This window comes from Pelmatolapia mariae, linkage group LG13, assembly GCF_036321145.2.
Source record: "Pelmatolapia mariae isolate MD_Pm_ZW linkage group LG13, Pm_UMD_F_2, whole genome shotgun sequence".
NCBI lineage: Eukaryota > Metazoa > Chordata > Actinopteri > Cichliformes > Cichlidae > Pelmatolapia > Pelmatolapia mariae.
Genome location: NC_086238.1, coordinates 7,228,930 through 7,247,141, shown reverse-complemented (window position 1 = coordinate 7,247,141; position 18,212 = coordinate 7,228,930). Strand labels below are relative to the sequence as shown.

General features: G+C 41.7%; 2 protein-coding genes across 6 annotated transcripts in view; one reads left to right on the top strand and one right to left on the bottom strand.

Annotated features, from left to right (window-relative positions):
• Positions 1–12,804, top strand: part of ctbp2a (C-terminal binding protein 2a) — a 72,206-nt gene extending 59,402 nt beyond the window's left edge. For 2 of the 3 annotated variants that reach the window (XM_063490927.1, XM_063490926.1), the window contains 8 exons: positions 4,119–4,263; positions 4,924–5,130; positions 6,309–6,523; positions 8,867–8,997; positions 9,105–9,232; positions 9,326–9,449; positions 9,710–9,787; positions 12,697–12,804. In XM_063490927.1, coding sequence (XP_063346997.1) covers positions 4,119–4,263; positions 4,924–5,130; positions 6,309–6,523; positions 8,867–8,997; positions 9,105–9,232; positions 9,326–9,449; positions 9,710–9,776 — 1,017 coding nt within the window. In that variant the 3' untranslated portion in view covers positions 9,777–9,787; positions 12,697–12,804. Of the gene's footprint in view, positions 1–4,118; positions 4,264–4,923; positions 5,131–6,308; positions 6,524–8,866; positions 8,998–9,101; positions 9,233–9,325; positions 9,450–9,709; positions 9,788–12,696 lie in introns of all 3 variants that reach the window. The other variant, XM_063490924.1, reaches the window with a different exon arrangement.
• A 2,700-nt stretch (positions 12,805–15,504) lies between these two features.
• zranb1b (zinc finger, RAN-binding domain containing 1b) overlaps positions 15,505–18,212 on the bottom strand; it is a 28,980-nt gene continuing 26,272 nt past the window's right edge. For all 3 annotated transcript variants that reach the window (XM_063492116.1, XM_063492115.1, XM_063492117.1), the window contains exon 10: positions 15,505–17,344. In XM_063492116.1, coding sequence (XP_063348186.1) covers positions 17,123–17,344 — 222 coding nt within the window. In that variant the 3' untranslated portion in view covers positions 15,505–17,122. The remainder of the gene's footprint in view (positions 17,345–18,212) is intronic.

The following is an 18,212-nucleotide window of genomic DNA, read 5'->3' as shown; positions in this document are numbered from 1 at the left end:
AGGGGCTGTAGTTCACACGGACTCGACAAAATAGGACAGTAGATGATTGGAAAAAATGTCACGTGGTCTGATGAGTCTCAGTTTCTTTTTGGATAGTAGGAATTTACTGTAAACAAGATAAAAGCATTGATCCATCCTCCCTTGTATCAGTGTTTCAGGCTGCTCATAGTGTTGAAATAGTGTGAGGGATACTTTCTTGGCACACTTTGGGACCAGTACTCAATAGTATCTGAGTATTGCTGTTGCTGGCCATGTTAGTCCCATTACACAAATTTCAAATCATCTCAAACTGGGCTTTTGAACTTGACAATAACCAAACAAGCCAGGAACCTTTGGTTTTCCAACACCTTGTCGAATCTGTGCCATTCCGAATTAATGGAGTTGTGAGGGCAAAGGGGGTCAAACCCAGTATTAGCAAGGTACGCTCACTGGCCTAAGTGGCCATTGTGTCTATTATTATTATATTATAGTGCATTTTATATTATTATGTGCTAACTGAATAAAGAAGCCCAACATTTTCCATTTCTTTCCCTAAAGATTTGACTCTTCCTCCTCATAATTTCCATATTTTGACATCTAACAGTTTAAGATGCATTACATATTAGATTTATGTCAGACCAATTATTGACGTTTTCTTGCAAGGTGATGCTCCTCGCTGTAACACTTGTAGAAGCCCTAGTGGCAGTATCTGCAGGAGCACAGACTGTGATACTGACACAGCGTGGACTTTTAATGTTTTTCTTGAAATATTTGCTCTCAGTCGAGTGCAGTAGAATCATCTCTTTCCTCCCTCTCCGTCTCCTCCTCTCTAATGTTTTAATAATATTTCAGCCCACTGGCTTGTTCCACTCTCCCAGTTCAGCTATAATGGTTTCATCACTGACTCTAATCCCACTGGGTGCTGAAGTGCTGCTTTGTTAAATAAGGACGAGGAGGAGGAGGAGGAGGCGGCTGGTAATAGAAATGCAGTATAATTGTTCTCAGCCAGAGTGGGTGAAACATTTGTCTTATTTTACTGTCTATGCACTGGAGCCAGCGAGCAGCAATTTTACAGTCCAAGCTGGAGGGTTTGTGTCTTCACGCTCACAAAGAGGAAAGGAAGCCTTCCAATTCATGCCATGTCAGTTTCAGAGAAAATGCTACCATATTTCCATATTTGCTACCGTGTTCAAAATATTTCAGTTGTTGTAAATGTGTAATGAAAAATGGGTCTGATTGAATTTGTTGAAAACATTTATGCTTAAAAAGAAACCAAACGGTTGATATTTCACCTTATTTTCACCTTACAGACACACACACGACACATAAAAGCGTCCAGTAAGACATTATGAATACATTTCTCACACAGAGGATCCATCTGGGAGTATAGATGCTGGCAACGGTCCCATGACTGTAACTGCACAGCAGAGGTTAAACACACACACACACACACACACACACACCCTCTGACAACCTCACTACAAGAGCTGAAGCAGTGTTCACACACGTGTACATAAACAAACTCTCAGGGTGCAAACACAAGCATGCTGCCGTCTCTTTCTGTGACTGCCTGGAAGTGAGCAGATGCAGCGTTTGAGTTATGCTCCACTTAAAGACTCCGTACTAAACTGTAGCTCTTGAGCTCTCAATGTGCAACTGCAAGCCTGCAAAAAACACCTCGTCTTCTGCCGAGCACGCGTTAAAAGGAATTTATTAGAAGGTACTTCTGGCGTATTACCTGGAACAGTGCCGTCCTTGAAAGGACAAAGAAGATCCTTTGGATTTCTGAAGATACAAAGTGGTGCGCTTTAAAAGTGTCTTTGACGTCATTATATAAGTAACTGCAGTTTTCATGAGGAGCTCATATTCTATTGAAAAGTGATCACTTTTGCAGATATAATTGAGAAAAAGATTTTATGTTGGAGAAATATTAGTTAATTTAGTATTTTTAAGCTTTCGGTTGACAAGTGTTAGGAAAAGTAGGGCATTAAACAAAGATGTTCAGCTATAGTCTTAAAATATATGAGCAGTAAATGTATTAAAAAATTGATCGTGCTTGACTTGATGTGTCTTAGATTTTCTCTGTTATCTGTATTGTTGTAGGGTCTTTACCATACAATATAAAGCATCTTGAGGCAACTGCTGCTGTGATTGGGAGCTATATAAGTAAAACCGAATTAAATTGATTTGTTCTTTACATTCATCCCTCCATCAACTCCATCTTCACACTAGCTGCCAATCAGCAATCCTTTTTCCCTTTCCGACACAAAAACTCAACAAACCCCAAATCCAAAATTCAAAACTTTCCTCTGAAGCCCCAAGCCCGTGATTGCATAACATAAGGTGCTTAAAGTGCAGAGGAAAGTGGTCAAATAACTGATTGAAGTTTGCTTCATTGTTGTAGTGAAATGGCTCTTGGAGCTAGAAGCAGCTGCAGGTGATTAACTTAGCTTAGCTTGTTGGTTTAAAGCCAACAATAAGCCTACCGGCACCTCAGAAGCTATGGTCATGTGAAAAAGGAACTGCACCCTCTCTCTGTTCTAAGATTTTACAGATTAGGACAGGAATGAAAAGTCATCTGGTTTTGAGTAGGTCATACAATTAGGTAAATATAACCTCGTGTGAGCAACAGTGCGTGATGTATTACACAGAAACTAACTTGTTTGGAAGGGTTGCCAGGAGAAAGTCCCTTGTCTCTAAAGGAGCATGGCTTAGGTTTGCAAAGTTCATCTTAAAAAACCACAAGACTTCTGGAACAATGTTCACAGTGGAGATGTTTGACTACAATGCACAGTACCAATTATAGAGAAAACAAATCAAAACACTGAATTTCAGCACAAATAACTCGTGCAAACGGTGAAGCATGGTGGTGGAGGGGTGATGATTTGGGTTTGGGACCTGGTCGCCTTGCAGTCTTTGAGTCAACCATGAACTCCTCCTTATACAAAAGTATTCTAGAGATAAATGTGAGGCCATCATGCTAAAACTGGGTCATGCAACAGGACAACAATCCCTGAAATGGCTGAAATAGAAAATAATCAAAGTTCTGCAATGACCTGATGTGTGACATATTTACCTAATTTTAAGACCTGATATGGGCCAGCTGATTTGTCAGTGTATCCTGATACGTAAAACCTTATGTATCAGAAAGAGGGTGCCGTTTCTTTTTCACATGACTGTAAGTGGCACACGCTTTCATTTGGCTAAAGGAGAGATATGTTGGGCTTAGTTTAGTGTAAAGACTGAAAACAGAAATATTCTTCTTCTCACCTTTCAAACACAACTGCAAACATATTTCAAGTTTAATCTCCACACAAATTGAAAAGGATTGCAGTAATCACGATCCTTTGCTGTGTTTAAATGCAAAGGAGCACGTGATATATCAGCTCAGAGTGGCACTTTTTTAAACAGCCATGAATTACCACAGAAAAAAACGTAATTTTTCTCACAGTTTCCACTTCATGTACACTCAGCTTGTGTCCCTGTTTCTCCTTCTCCAGCTGGCCCGCTTTACTCGAGTAATGAGATCGATGCACGAGGAGAGCTTTAACCTTGAGTTTAGCACCCAGCCCTTCCTTCAGCTAGCTCCACTGTGAATGCTCTGTGGAAATTCACGGCTGCGCTATTCTGGCTCGGCTAGGGTTAATTTAGTTAGCAGGATGTGAATTCAGACCGGTTACTTAACAGCCCTTGGCTTGCAGAATCTACTTGTTTATGCTTTGTGGATTTCTCAGCAGCTGTCAGTCTACTTTATTGTCCTGCCTGCATCCATTCTAACCTTGTTTGCATACAGTTTGAATGGATGGGTTGTGACAAAAACCAGCTTTGGCAAGCACTCATTGTACAGTAAACACAAAGGCAATCACTCATATTTTACAGCACATATAAACAATCCATTTGCATTTAGATGAAGAATAGCGGACATAAACTTTGGGAAGATGGGAGGTAGCGAGAGCACGCATATTCATGTTGGCTGTTACAGAAGAGCCATCTGAATATCAGTGCCGGGGTGAGGATGATTAAGAACAGTAATGACATTGGGGTAGCAATATAAATGCAGATGAAAATGTTCAACTAATAATGGCTGTGGACATAAGCAGTGATGATGATGAGGCCTTATCCTCTCTGGTGTCCCCCAGGTGCTGAATGAGGCCGTAGGGGCCATGATGTACCACACCATCACCCTGACCAGAGAGGACTTGGAGAAGTTCAAGGCGCTGCGCATCATCATTCGCATCGGCAGCGGCTACGACAACATCGACATCAAGGCTGCCGGGGAGCTCGGTGAGACTGAGGGACAGATGCACACGAAAAATGAGCGTTGCGAGCAGGGCGGCTCAGACGCGGAGCGCAATCACGCGCCGTGAATAATGAAGGAGCCTATCTGCTCGTGTGGCTAGCTCATTCACTACAAAGAGAAAACATAAAGGATGATTCATCAAGCGGAAAATATGCATCACGGAGGAGGACCAAATCAAACTCTGCTCGCGATGTTTACGCGACACATATGTACAGGAGTTTACTGTAAACAGTAGATGTAACAGAGCTAATTTCACATGCAGAGCAGCTGCTCCGACTGATATCAGACTCTCCCTGTGATTCCCATTTGGCCCCGTCGGCATATGTTTGGTATGAGAACAGGATTTGTGTGATATCCTAATTATTGTCATTTGCGCTCCTATATTTCAGTACGCTGCCAGTCTTTTGGTGGGCATAATTAGCAATTAGAACGATCCTCTTATCATTCATATTTCAGTTTTATACACAGCGGGATTTTATTCTGTAGTAAGTCGTAAAGACGGAGAAATATCCTGCCATTTATTTTGTAAAATAAAATACTACTAAATGGATCTCTCTCTCTCTCTCTCCAAAGCCGTGACAGTAATCTGTGAGGCAATATTGTTACAGCAGTAGTCAACTAAATTGCTATCTCTCCTTGTCCAGGCATTGCAGTGTGTAATATTCCCTCAGCGGCCGTAGAAGAAACAGCGGACTCGACGCTTTGTCACATCCTTAACCTGTACCGGCGAAACACCTGGCTGTACCAGGCTCTCCGGGAGGGCACGCGGGTCCAGAGCGTGGAGCAGATCCGGGAGGTGGCGTCGGGAGCAGCCAGGATCCGAGGAGAGACGTTGGGCCTGATCGGATTTGGTGAGTTGCTTGTTTTGGGTTTTATTGCAGAAAGCGTGCAGAGCTGAAAAGTGCATATTGAGCCACAGCATTGAAACCAGTGATACAGACCACCTGTCAAAAAAACAAGAAGCATAAATATTTTGTCAAAAACATGTTTAAAACTTAAAATTATATTGTTATTTATTAACCAAAAAACAAACTGAATCCAATTCTCTGCATAACATTAGACCATTAAGCATTTTCTGTTTAGAAATGCAGGTAAATGACTGTAATTTGCCATCTTATTTAAAAAGAATCTACTTTTCTACTTTTATGTAAAACAATACATTTGAATATTCACAAATAACAATGACAATTATATTTTAGGTTTAAAAATATCATTTTAATTAAAGAGCTTGAATATACTGATAGATTATTCATTACAGATTCATTGCAAAATAATTTTTGGTAATTACCAGTACTGTTAGTGCAGCTTTGGCACAATTCTTGCATGAAGTTTTGGTCTAATAAATTTGGTAAGCGCTGTAGGTCAAGTAAATACAATGATTATTTAGTTACAGCTGCAAAAATGCTGAAAACTTTCATGTTGGCTCTGAAAGAGAAGTAAAAAAACATATATCCCTCTATAACTGGAGAACGTCGTCCTCCATCCACTGCCCAAAGCAAATTCAGTAGACACATGTGCACCAAAACTGTAAGAAAGGTGCGCTGGTTGGATGAACCTTAACCTGAGATGAGAACAGATGTCAGTGTGATTCTCCGGGCAGTGTTCGACTGGGAAACCTTGCGTTCCAGCATTTGTGTGGATGTTTCTTTGACACATACCATCTATTTGTCTAACAGTACACAAACTTCTTCATAGCTAGTGTATTCCCCAAGGACACTAGCTTCTTTTAGCAGGATAGTGCACCCTGCCTCACTGCATAATTTTATAGCACAACTTCCCCAGATCCCACCACAATGTCTTACACAGCTTAAAGGATCTGCTTCCTCCTGTGCATGACCCCTCAGGACACCTTCAGAGTCTGATATTATATAATAGGCACTGAACACAAAGTATAGCAGAAGCTAATGATAATATTTAAATGTCTGACCTGAATTCCTATCAATACATTCAGCAGCTGCCGACACATTTCACTAACACCTATTAAAAGTAAGGTTAGTTGACGCTCTTTCTCCTCTCGTGGCCGCCTCAGGTCGATCAGGCCAGGCAGTGGCCATGCGGGCCAAGGCGTTTGGCTTCAACGTGATCTTCTACGACCCCTACCTCCAGGACGGCTTGGAGCGCTCACTGGGCGTGCAGCGAGTCTATACTCTCCAGGACCTGCTCTACCAGAGCGACTGCGTCTCCCTGCACTGCAACCTGAACGAACACAACCACCACCTCATCAACGACTTCACCATCAAACAGGTGGGGGGACCGGGAAATTCTGACATGAGGTAAAGGGAGATTGTCTCGCCTTGGCAGGAGCGCTTTCTCCTTGAGGCTGGTAGGACAGCTTCAGACCAGACCAGCAGCCGAGTCAGCCAGCCTTGGGTTTATCTAGACTGCCAGCGCTCCTTTGTTGGCAACTTAAAATAACAGGCTGTTAGCGAGCTTTTAATGAGTGCTAGGATCAAGCAAAGAAACACAGGTGTTTTGACAATCTCTGAATTCTGACTATATATTTGGGAGTGGATGGTGGTGGAACATGATTCTGAGTTTTTATCTTTAGAGTGGTGGGCGGTGGAGGCACAAATCTCTGGGAGGACTGTGTCAGGAAGGGGCGTAAAAATCTGTGACAAATCAAATATGCGGATCCATCTGCATCTGTAAAGTGGTGGGCAAGGGGGTGTTAACATAATCAGGCTGTTCTTCCATGTTGTTTCTGTCCTTTTGTAGCTTTCTAGTGTCTCCCAAACACTGCCAATGTGAGTATGTGGGTGTAGGAGCATGTGCAGTCAAAGTATGGTCTGGTGCATGTTTTTCACAAACCATATACAGTACATTTACAGGACAGAAAATATATTTTCATTTTTTAATCCTAATGAAATTACATAGTTCTGACCCATATAGAACACAGTAACTTTACCTTCTTATATATTTAATAAACTCTTTTTTAGCAGTATAACACATGTCTTGTCAAGTTTTTGTCTCCGTAGCACAATTAATACAAGAAGCGCCTCTACAGTCTTTTCCTGGTCACTGCTGCCACCTATAGGACTTAACCTGTACTGCAAAAGTACAGAAGCGCATATTAATACTTGTGTTTATCTTACAGAAACAAAAATTGAGCTGTTTGATCTTATGCATTATCATGAATGCAGCCAAATCAGAAAAGCAGTGTTTAAGTGATGATTTCATTTATTAAGAGACAAATGCTGTTCAAACCGACTTGGCCATATGCGTAAAAGCAGCACCCCCCCCCCCCCCCCCCCCCAACCCCCAGTCTTTTCACTAGACACACCCAGATCTGATTACTGCCAGTTCTGCTGAATCAAGAAATCACATAAATAGAACCTGTCTGACAAAGTGAATTAGGCGAAAAGATCTAAAAAAAAACCTCCCCCAAAACCCCACACATCACACCATGGTCTGCAGAAACTCTCACTCGGGCCACACTCTAAAGATAAAAACTCAGAATCATCTTCTACCACCATTCACTCCCACATCTTGCAGTCTGGAAAGGGTTAAAAAGCCATTTCTAGGGCTTTAGAACTCCAGTGAACCGCAGAGAGAGTCATTATCCACAAATGGAGAAAATTTGGAAGAGTGGTGAAACTTCCCAGGCGTGGTCAACCTACCTAAATTACTGCAAGAATAATTTTGAAGAGAACCCAGGACAACATCTAAAGAACTGCAGGCATTGTGTGCCTCAGAGTTCATGATTCAGCAATAAGAAAGAGACTGGGCTAAAAAAGACATCCATGGGAGACTTCAAGGAGAAAGCCACTGCTTACCAAAAAGAATGTAAAGGCTCATCTCACGTTTGTGAACAAACATCCTGATGATCCCTTTTTGGAAGGTTTGAGTCCCATTATATCTGTTGTAAAACTAACAAAGCACTCAATAAAAGAACCATCATAGCAACAGTCAAACATGGTGGTGGTAGTGTGATGGTCTGGGGCTGCTTTGCTGCTTCAGGACCTGGGTGACTTGCTGTAGTAGGTGGAACCATGAATTCCTTTCTCTGCCAGAAAATCCTGAAGGGGAATATCCAGCTATCAATTTAAGCCCTGCAGCTCATGCACACTTGGGTTATGCAGAAGTTCAGTGATATGAAACACATCAGGAAGTCAACCTCTGACTGGTTTTGCAGTGGCGGAGTCACAGTCCCGACTTAAATCTGATTGAGGTGTTTTGGAATGACTTTAAAAAGCCTGTTGATGCTCAAAAATCCTCCAGTGTGGCTGAATTAAAGCAATCCTGCAAAGAAGAGTGGACCAAAATTCCTCCACAACAACGTGAAAGACTCAGTATCAGTTATCACAAACACTCGATTGCAGGAATAATTTTTTCACATAGGAGCCAGGTAGATTTTTTACCTTAATAACTGAAATCATCACATAAAAGCAATTGAATTTGAAGGCATCGGTGTCATTTACGTGTCCCGTTTTATTAACAGAAGCCTTGTTTTTGCTTCCCGTGCAGTATTGAGCCAGTGGCAGCAGCCCTCTGTCTGTGCCATCACAAAAACACGCATGCTGTTATTTGTTGAAGTGAGACATTTTTATCGAGAGATGAACACTGTATGCTGTGCTGCTCTGTGTGTAGATGCGTCAAGGTGCTTTCTTGGTCAACTGTGCACGTGGGGGTCTAGTGGATGAGAAGGCTTTGGCTCAGGCCCTGAAAGAAGGAAGGATACGGGGTGCCGCCTTGGACGTCCATGAGTCAGAACCTTTCAGGTGCTTTCAGCATCTTCCTTTGTTTATAAGTTCAGTTCAATAGAAATAATGTGTTCTTCCTCCTGTATTTAACTTCCCCGTTTCTGTCTTTATTTGCTGCTCAGCAGTTTTTCCCAAGGTCCTCTAAAAGACGCCCCCAACTTGATCTGCACACCCCACACTGCCTGGTACAGCGAGCAGGCATCGCTGGAGATGAGAGAGGCCGCTGCCACAGAAATTCGCAGAGCCATAACCGGTACCGACACGTCTTAGATGGCACACATTCCCACGCTCGCTCTCAAATTTCTCATTTCTCTGCTCACCATAGCTCAATCTCGCCCCGACACAGGCCGTATTCCCGAGAGCCTCCGAAACTGCGTCAACAAAGAGTTCTTTGTTACCACGGCGCCCTGGGGAATGATGGAGCAGCAGCAGCCTCAAGTTCACCCGGAGATCAACGGTGCCGCCTACAGGTAGGAGGTGGATTTATGTGAGCCCAGCATAACGCAGAGATCACCTGTCATTTTGAGCGCCTGCAGTAGTGAGGTTTAATACGTGGGGGAGGGGTAGCTTAAATATTCATATGTGTGTTTGTAACAATTCTGCATAATAGGCTGGGTCCTAGTTTTTGTGGCGTATTTATACATAGAACTTGGCCCAAATTAATGAATCCCATGTTAAGTTCTCAGTCTCTATATTGTCTAAACCAGACTGAACTGCTTCTCTCACACAGCCGAGTGAACCAAACCATGGTACAGGCCATAGCAACGGGGGGAATGCAGGACAAATTATATACCTAATTCCCAACCAGGTAAATGAATACCATCACTGCTGGCCAACAGGCCAGGGTAAATGAATAACATCATTAATAAAACCAAATCCCTGTGAAACCTGTAGCCTTTTTCTGCCTCTCACTCTAACCTCCCTGTTCTGTAACTGTACCCACTCTACCCAGCATCCCATCGATTCCCCCGGCTCGCCCTCCCCTCCCTGAAGTAGAAACTGGAAAGCAGTACACAGGGTCACTCTAATGTTTGATGTTTTGTTTTATTTTGTTTTTTGTAAGGAAGTGGTACATCTGTAGTTATGTATGTGGACTGAGTAGAATAAGGCGCCATTACTCTTACAGTTCACGAGGGAAGACTGAAAGCAGGAAGTTGGGGGGAGAATAAAAGATCTAGAAAGGGATTTGGCGGAAAAATCTTAATTTATAATATTTATTTGTGATTTTGTTTGTGAGTGAGCGTTTTCCCCCACATTTCCCCACCCTATAATAAAGGATCAATTCACCCAAACTGCTGTATTTTTTTTTTGGGGAGGAGTTGTAACCAGTTCACTGAAATCTTAAATCCTAAAATCTGATCAAATAAAAAAGGGTTCACACTGCAGGTAAAAGTGGGCTTAAATCTAATTCTTTCTGTTTTTCAGAACAGCACCAAACACACAGAATCAGATATTTTCCAGTTTAATTTAGGGCCATTTCCATATGTGTTTTGCTACGCAGTGAGCACAGCCAACACTAAAACCTGCCATAAGAGGTAGTCAGCCTGCTCTCAGTATGATATAAGTCTGTGATTGAATGAGGTCAAGTTGGCAATTACATGAAATCTATTTCTATCTACAGAGAGAAACTCACATTTAACTATTACTGTTATCTCAAGATGGCGAGGCATGAGACGAGCCTCCTTCTTCACATTTTCATCTGTTAATTAAGATATCGCTATTTAGTGTTCCTGTTTGCTACAGTAGTTTTGTTGTTCTATATGTTACATGCCTACGTTTAAATTCTATTTTATATTTATTCTAGCGCTGTCAGCGTTAATCTCGTTAAAATGACGTTAACGCCATAACCGCATTAACGCGGTTAACTCTCTGTTAGTGAGTTAACGCAGATCGCCCCGTGCGTGTCAACGCCTTAGCGCGGTTAGCTCGTTAACGGAGATTTGGCGCGTTAATGCGGTTATGGCGTTAACGTCATGTTAACGAGATTAACGCTGACAGCACTAATTTAATCTTTAATTCGATCTTTAATCTCACGCACGCCACCACAGCTGCAGCTGAAAAGAATATATACTGTAAGAGGCTTATGCACGTCTAAATATTAATTTAATGGAATAACAAAAATAATCAGTCAGATTCACCAGTGAACACACTAGTAGCTAAACTGAGTGGATCACACACTCACCTCAAAAATGGTTGTTTTTGTTCTTTTCTTTTTTTTTGCGTTCTGGACAATTCACGACTAAAGTTTAGCCACATTAAAAAAAAAAAGAAGCTGGATCTGATTACATCCATATTGAATACTAAGGCTCTGCAGTGTGAACGCAGCCTATATCTACTGTTTTGTTGTTGTCGTGGGTTTGTTTTTTGTTTTTTTTTGGTTTGTTTGTTTGTTTGTAGTTTGGGCGAATGACCCTTTTAGTTCAGATAAGATCCCCTGACATTATCATTTAGAGTTGTGGTCAGAAGTGTACATGCACTCATCATGAGCATGAATGTCATGGTAATTTGGGGCTTTTAAAGATTTATTTTTCCAGGTTGGAATCATTGTGCATCTTTAATGACTCTTAAAAAAAAAACAAGAATGTTCCAGTTTAAATTGATTTTGGATTTTCTCTAAGACACACAAAAATATACATGGTTTTCAGAAGGCCATTCCAGAAGCGCAATGTTAGCCTGCTAACAGTTGAAGAACCTGGAGGTCGTCCTCCTCCGTCATTATTCTATCCGGTTTGTTCGATGTTCTAGCACCACTGGCAGCAAAACAGCTTCAGAGTGTGATGTTGAAAGCCTCACCTTCACTTCTTAAAAGATACCTCACATCATTGTGGCCAAATAAGATCAATCTTTGTCTCGTCTGATCATAAAACGTTTCTTAAGGAGCCATTCTGCATCCTGTGTGGGCAACGGCAAATTTAAGTCGAGCTTGAAGGTGCCACTTTTTGCACAGGAGCTTCTTTCTTGGTCGACGCCTTCTGGGTCCAGTGGGCTGGAGCCTTGGTGGTTCCTGGGCTTTTCCTGAACATCCTGACCAATTTGGGTCTCCTTAAAGGCCTCAGCAAAGTGGTGACACAACTGAATAAGTTCTGATCTTTAAATGTTGATGCTCTTAATAATCTGCAGTTATTTGGAAATGACTCCACTAGACAATTCCAACTCTAACTGTAGAAATCTACAGTTCTCTTTCTCAGATCTTCACTCAGTACTTGGGCTTTCCATTTGCTCCGATCAATCCAGTGAATGCTGTCAAACAAATCCTTTCAGATCCCGATCACCAACAACAAATAAACAGCCTTTGGCCTCGTCAAGTTAAAGCCTAGAAGGAGCTTCTTTAATAAGTAGAGCCATTGGCACCACTTGTATGTATATATTTATATAGCCCCAAAGTACCATGACATTAATCCCAGGATGATGCTCCTGTACCACTTGTACCATTATTGGATATTTTAAAGCTGATGTTACTCAGTAAGTTCACTGCATATCAGTTGTTAAGTTTCTGTTGGTTTATTTGCATCCTCAGTGCGTCATCGTGCATTACTTATTTCACGTTACAACGTTTTTAATCATGATTTTTTTCAACATGCAGTTTCATAAAGAAATGATCCTGAGTAACAAATATTAGTTTTTTATGGAAAAAAAATGTGTAAAATGTGAAAAATAACACTTATTAAAAGGTTAGCTCCTTAACATATCTGCTGATCACGCTTTATCTATCTCCAGATTTCCTCCTGGCATGGTGGGCGTCGCCCCCGGTGGGATTCCCGGACCTATGGAGGGGTTGGTTGCCGGGGGAGTTCCCATCGCCCACACCCTGCCCCCTGGCACCCATCCGTCACAGGCCACCTCCCCCAACCAGCCCTCCAAACACGGCGACCCCATGAGAGAGCACATGACTGAGCCGTAGGACTGCTGCTGTAGCTGAGAAGAGGAGGAAACTGAAAATTGATGTAAACTAAAAAATAAACAAACAAACAAACCCAGCGACCTAAAAACTCAACCATCCGACTATACGTACGCTTGATTTCAGCCATCCGAACCTACCAGCAGACTGCCTGCCGGGCAACGTTTCACACTTTTTCTTCTTCTTTTTTTTTGTGAAACCACTAAGTGAGGACAGTGGACGTTAATACACAAATGAGCTGCCACACGGATCTGAAATCTCCCCTCCCTTCATATCTTTTATCTTCATTCCTTCTCGATTTACGCAATACTTTTTGTTTTAGTATATTTTAGGGAGATTTCCTCCTGACTTATGGGACACGTTGACAGTAGCCACGTGCAGGATGGAAACCCTCCCCTCAAGCTCAACAGGACGACCCTGTTTCCTTCAGTCGCACCCATTTCAGCACAAACATACCCTGTGTTTAGTTTTTTTCTTAAACTTTCTTCTTTTTATCCTATATTACTGTGTTTCTGTTCTTCAGTGTGTGAAAATGAACAGATTTACAGTTATCAGACAAGAAAAGAAAAACAAACTGCACTCCCTCTTTGCCGGCTAGAGGCCGCCTGAGTGAAGAGATGGGATGCGGGGCAGTAGATGTGGAAAAATCATCCTTTCAAACCAAAACGAGGAAATATAAAGAATAAAAATGGCAGGCTTTCATGGTTAAATATCGTACATGGACCGCGTCACTTAAATTATGTATTCCTGTTGTAACTTTTCCAAACTCTGCTGAACTGAGGTACTTTTATTTAGTTAGAGTGGCGAACAGTGTCCCAAATATTATCTGTTTGCATCCAAAGGACCTTTGGAGAAAAAGAAAAAAGCTTCTGAAGTATGAAAGTTTTTGGAAAAACAAAAACAGTAAATCTCTTACTGACTCAGGAACAATATAATAACCTTCAATTCTGTCCAATAAGGAATAGAAAAAAGTTATAAAAAAAGAAAAAAAATAGGTCTTGATTACTGCTCCTCACGTCTCCACGTCTTTCTCCATTGTGGTATTTTTTATATATCAAATGTACATTTTTTGATGTTCAAGCTTTTCACTCCTGTTAGATTTGTATTGCCTTGTTAAATGTTCATATAATCGTAGTCTGATGTGACCAACCGCGTCCTCTCCTCCTTATAGTTTCTTCCTCCTTGTTTTTCTGCTCTAATGAAAGCCAGCTGTGGCGCCCTCGGAGGCGTCGAGCCCTCTCGGAACAACGGCAGCCACGTTCATTCCCTTTAGCCCCGTGACGTTAGAAAGAGGCGGCTGCTCGCAGATTGTTTGGTTTTTAGTGTGAGTATTTGTATTTGTTTCTTGTACAAGGTGAACATATAGCATACAGTGCAGCTGGAACCAATAAATAAAACTTACTGTTCTGATTGATCGATTGGCTCCGTGGAAGGTTTTTTGGTTTGCTTTTTATATTGTAAGGTAAAGACCTTACTGTTGTACAGTCAGATGACTTTCTATTAGGAAGCACTTGGCAATGGTGGGAAGGAAAAACTCCCTTTAACAGGAAGAAAGCTGCAGCAGCAGCGCTCTCAGGGATTGCCAGCCAACTGCTACGATCAGGTAGGTATGAAGGGGAGAGCAAAGGACACACTGTGATCACATTACAGTTTTTAGTTTTAAACAGGTTTTTGTCAAATTTCAACAAAATTTGTGTTTTCTTGATTTTTATGACTGAAGCACGGTAACTCAAAAGGAATTTTGCCGTCACAGTTCCATCACAGCGTTAGATGTATTGCCTGAAACTGCTCTTCCCTCTGAAAACCACCAACTGTTCATCCAAAAAGTGAACAGTGGAGGGATAAAACATTCAAGTACTACAAAAATTGTCCAAATATCCCTGCCAGTCTCCTCTGGCTGCACAGCTCGTCACTTTATGTTCTACGTTCTACCCATGGCTCACTTCAATCCATTTATCTTAAGTGCAAAATTAAAATTAGCCTATAATGTATATGTGTTTATATGTATATTTTAAAAAAAAGAAATCTCCCTCTCACCCCCTGGGGGGTGGTATGTTTGTGATAATGAAGCTTGGGCCCTCGAGCCGAGTCCTGGGACTTTAATGGGTTCTGCCTTTCTTAGGTTCTGGGATCACGTTGAACTTGACTTTCCACATCTGCTCCAGTTGTTCCTTAAGTTCCTGTTACGTCATTACGGTCTTTGAAATAATAGGGCCGGGGTTCAAATCCCAGCCAATGCTTGCATCCAGTAATGGTACCCAGGTTAGCCTCCCCCCATGCTACACAAGCCACTACCCTCTAATGCAGGGGTGTCAAACATAAGGCTCCAATCTAATCCACCAGCCCTCATGTGCTCCTTCATATTTGACCATAGAGTTTGACCTTTTAACTGTTTTCTGTAAATTAAAGGAAACTTTATATTTGAAACTACAATAACTTAAGATGGACCTTCAATTCACCTGGTTTTAGTTCCACTAGAGGGAGCTGTAACCTGAACACATATGACATAAAAAAGCTTCAGAAAGTAGGTCCAATTTAAAAAAAAACAATACAAAAAAAGGTGACACACTTAAACCTGTGGACATGTTGAGGACATCATTAGCTGATAAATGAAGTGACAGGAAGCGTTTTAGTTGGACATTCAAAAAGGTTCTTTTATTTTTTTTCCTTATTTTTGCCCGTTTCTTTGTGTTACACTCTGTTTAGCGAAGTCACGCCTAAATCCACAAACCATCGTAGTCACAACTGCAACTATTGCATAAATACAAAGCAACATACAGGTGATGCTCAAAAACGTGTATGACTTGAATGAAACACAAAGAGGTTACAGAGTGTGATGGCGAGAGGAAACAAGATGCAAACACTCACAGCAAAAAAAGAGAGAAAGGAACAACTTTTTTTTCTTTTTCTGTCAGCTTTGGTTTTATGTGGTGCAATCTGTCACTAATCAAAAAAAGTGGGTTCACATGATGACAACAAACAGGCTTTACAGAGGCGGCGATGTCACGTGTACCATGAGGGTGACCTCCACAACACAGGCTGTAAGGAAGGTGGGGGCAAACAGGAACTACAAGACAGCGATTAGACAAGCCTGACTCAGAGTGGGTGGGGGGTGGGGTTATGTCCACACTCACCTACCCAGAAAAAATAAAAGCACCAGGTTTTAGGCATCCATATGAGGTACTAAAAACCATACGCAAGAAACCCAAGTAAACTTTTTCACTGATGGTTATGATTGGTTCTTTCCTCGCGGCAACAGTGTTTCTGTGCAATGTGTCTTCATCAAGATTGAATCATTAACAAAACCACAAAAAAGAGAGAAAATAATAATATACAGAAAGCTCTTATTAGCTCAAATAAGTTTCCAAACAATAAATATGTAGAATAAATTCATAGAAGATAAAACACACACACACACACACAACTTCAATCAGTCTGAAGAAGGTAAACCAAAAGATCCAACATGAATGTTAGTGCGCTAAAACTTAGTGAGTGTAGATTTGACTTGTGAAGGGAACATCTCCCTTTTCAAGAGCTTCATATGTGACCTCAATTCAAGCAATGATACTGTATTTATATAGAAATGTTTTAATAAATGTGCAGTGCTTAGTATTAAGGATTAAAGTCATTTGTTATTACACAATCTCTTGTTTTTTTCATTAATCTTCTGGAGATAATAAGATTTATTGGCTTTGTCCCTGCCTGTTTGAAAACAAAAAGCCAAACAAGCCAACTCTTATCTGGAAAAAACTTGGACGTGTGCTTCTTTTTTTTTTCCAGTGCCCATATTGAATGGATATAAAGTATTTGAATCAATGCTGGTATATTTCCTTATACTCTTTTTTTTTTTTTTACAACCACATGCATTTACATCTATGGATAAAGATTTTTTTTTTCTTCCTTTACATTTAAAACTCAAATCAAAATTTTGCATTCGTAAATCTTTTTTCTCTCCGTTAAACTCAGGCTAGTCTGAGAAAAGTGTTTAATGTGTATATCCGAGCGCCTGTGTTTGCCAGAAGAGCGGTAGTGTCTTCTGTCAGGTGGAGGTCGGGTGGGGGCTCGTGGTTCCCTGCCCTCTCCTGAAGATTTTTCACAGTTTGTCCGTGTCAGGAAAAGGGGGGGGGGGATACAACAACAACAACAACAACAACAAAAATCCCCAAATCAAAGAAAAACTAAAAGAGAGAGGATGGGGGAGGAGTCCTGCCCCCCAGCAGACAGCCTCCCTCCACTTCAGCTTCGTCACTCCTCGTCATCGTCGTCTTCCTCCTCCTCGCCGTCGGACAGTGAGGCACAGGGGCGGATCTGGCGGTAGCCGTCCAGCCACTTCTCCACCATCTGAGTGACGAGCGGGTGGTTGCGGCGGCGGGAGCTTTTCTGAAGAGCAACCAAAACGCCGCCCTCTGTCACGCAGCAGTCCAACCACTCCCGCAGGAGCTTCTCCTGTTGCTCTTCATTACCCATCTGAAGGACAGGAGGGGACAGACATGACCATCAGAGGGAGCCCTGTCACCTCACTACAGCCCAAACACCGCTTACTCCTTCTGAACAGTAACTCAGAGCAGAACAAGAGAAGCAAGGCTTACAAAGTGACACGGTCCAGACCACATCTACCTGCTGCTGAACTTCCTGAAACTGCTAGTTTGTACTACAGGTTCTTCCCCCACGGCTTTTCTGTATGTAACACATTTGCATAACGCCTCTAGTGAAGAGTTTTAACACCCACAAACAAATAATGGCAGCTCCAAGTCTGACATTGTTATTTACTGGCTAGATCTGCGTTTGCTAACTCCTCAGATACTTTTTCCTTTCTGCACGTCTGACACCAGAGGAACTGCAGACTGAGTGAATTTCTTTATTATTGGCAGCACCGTCCCTGGAATAGTAATTAAATCCTTAATGTTAAACGTTGTGTGGCTATGCTGCTGTAAGTTTTGATCATTTAACCATTGCCCACAGCTACGTCAAAGCTGTATTTCAGCGGAACCACTGCCACCAGTCCAGTAAACAACACTGGAAGTGGGTCACTGTGTTTTCATACAACTTTTTATCCTGTAGAAAGAACTAAACTTAACTTCAGTGTTACTAATTAGCAAATCTGTGTGTGTGTTTGTTGCACACATATAATTTATGGAAGCACCACACTAACCAGCTGATAACAACTCTCCACCCTTTGGTCTAACTGTGGCCATTTCTGGCTCCTCCAACTAACAGCGCTGGCCAAAACACTCACACTGAGGCTCCAAAATCTGGAGTCCAGAAATCATTGGGTAACATCATGATGGGTACATCCATCTTTTAAATACAGTCTAAGCAATTTAGTTTGTAATTT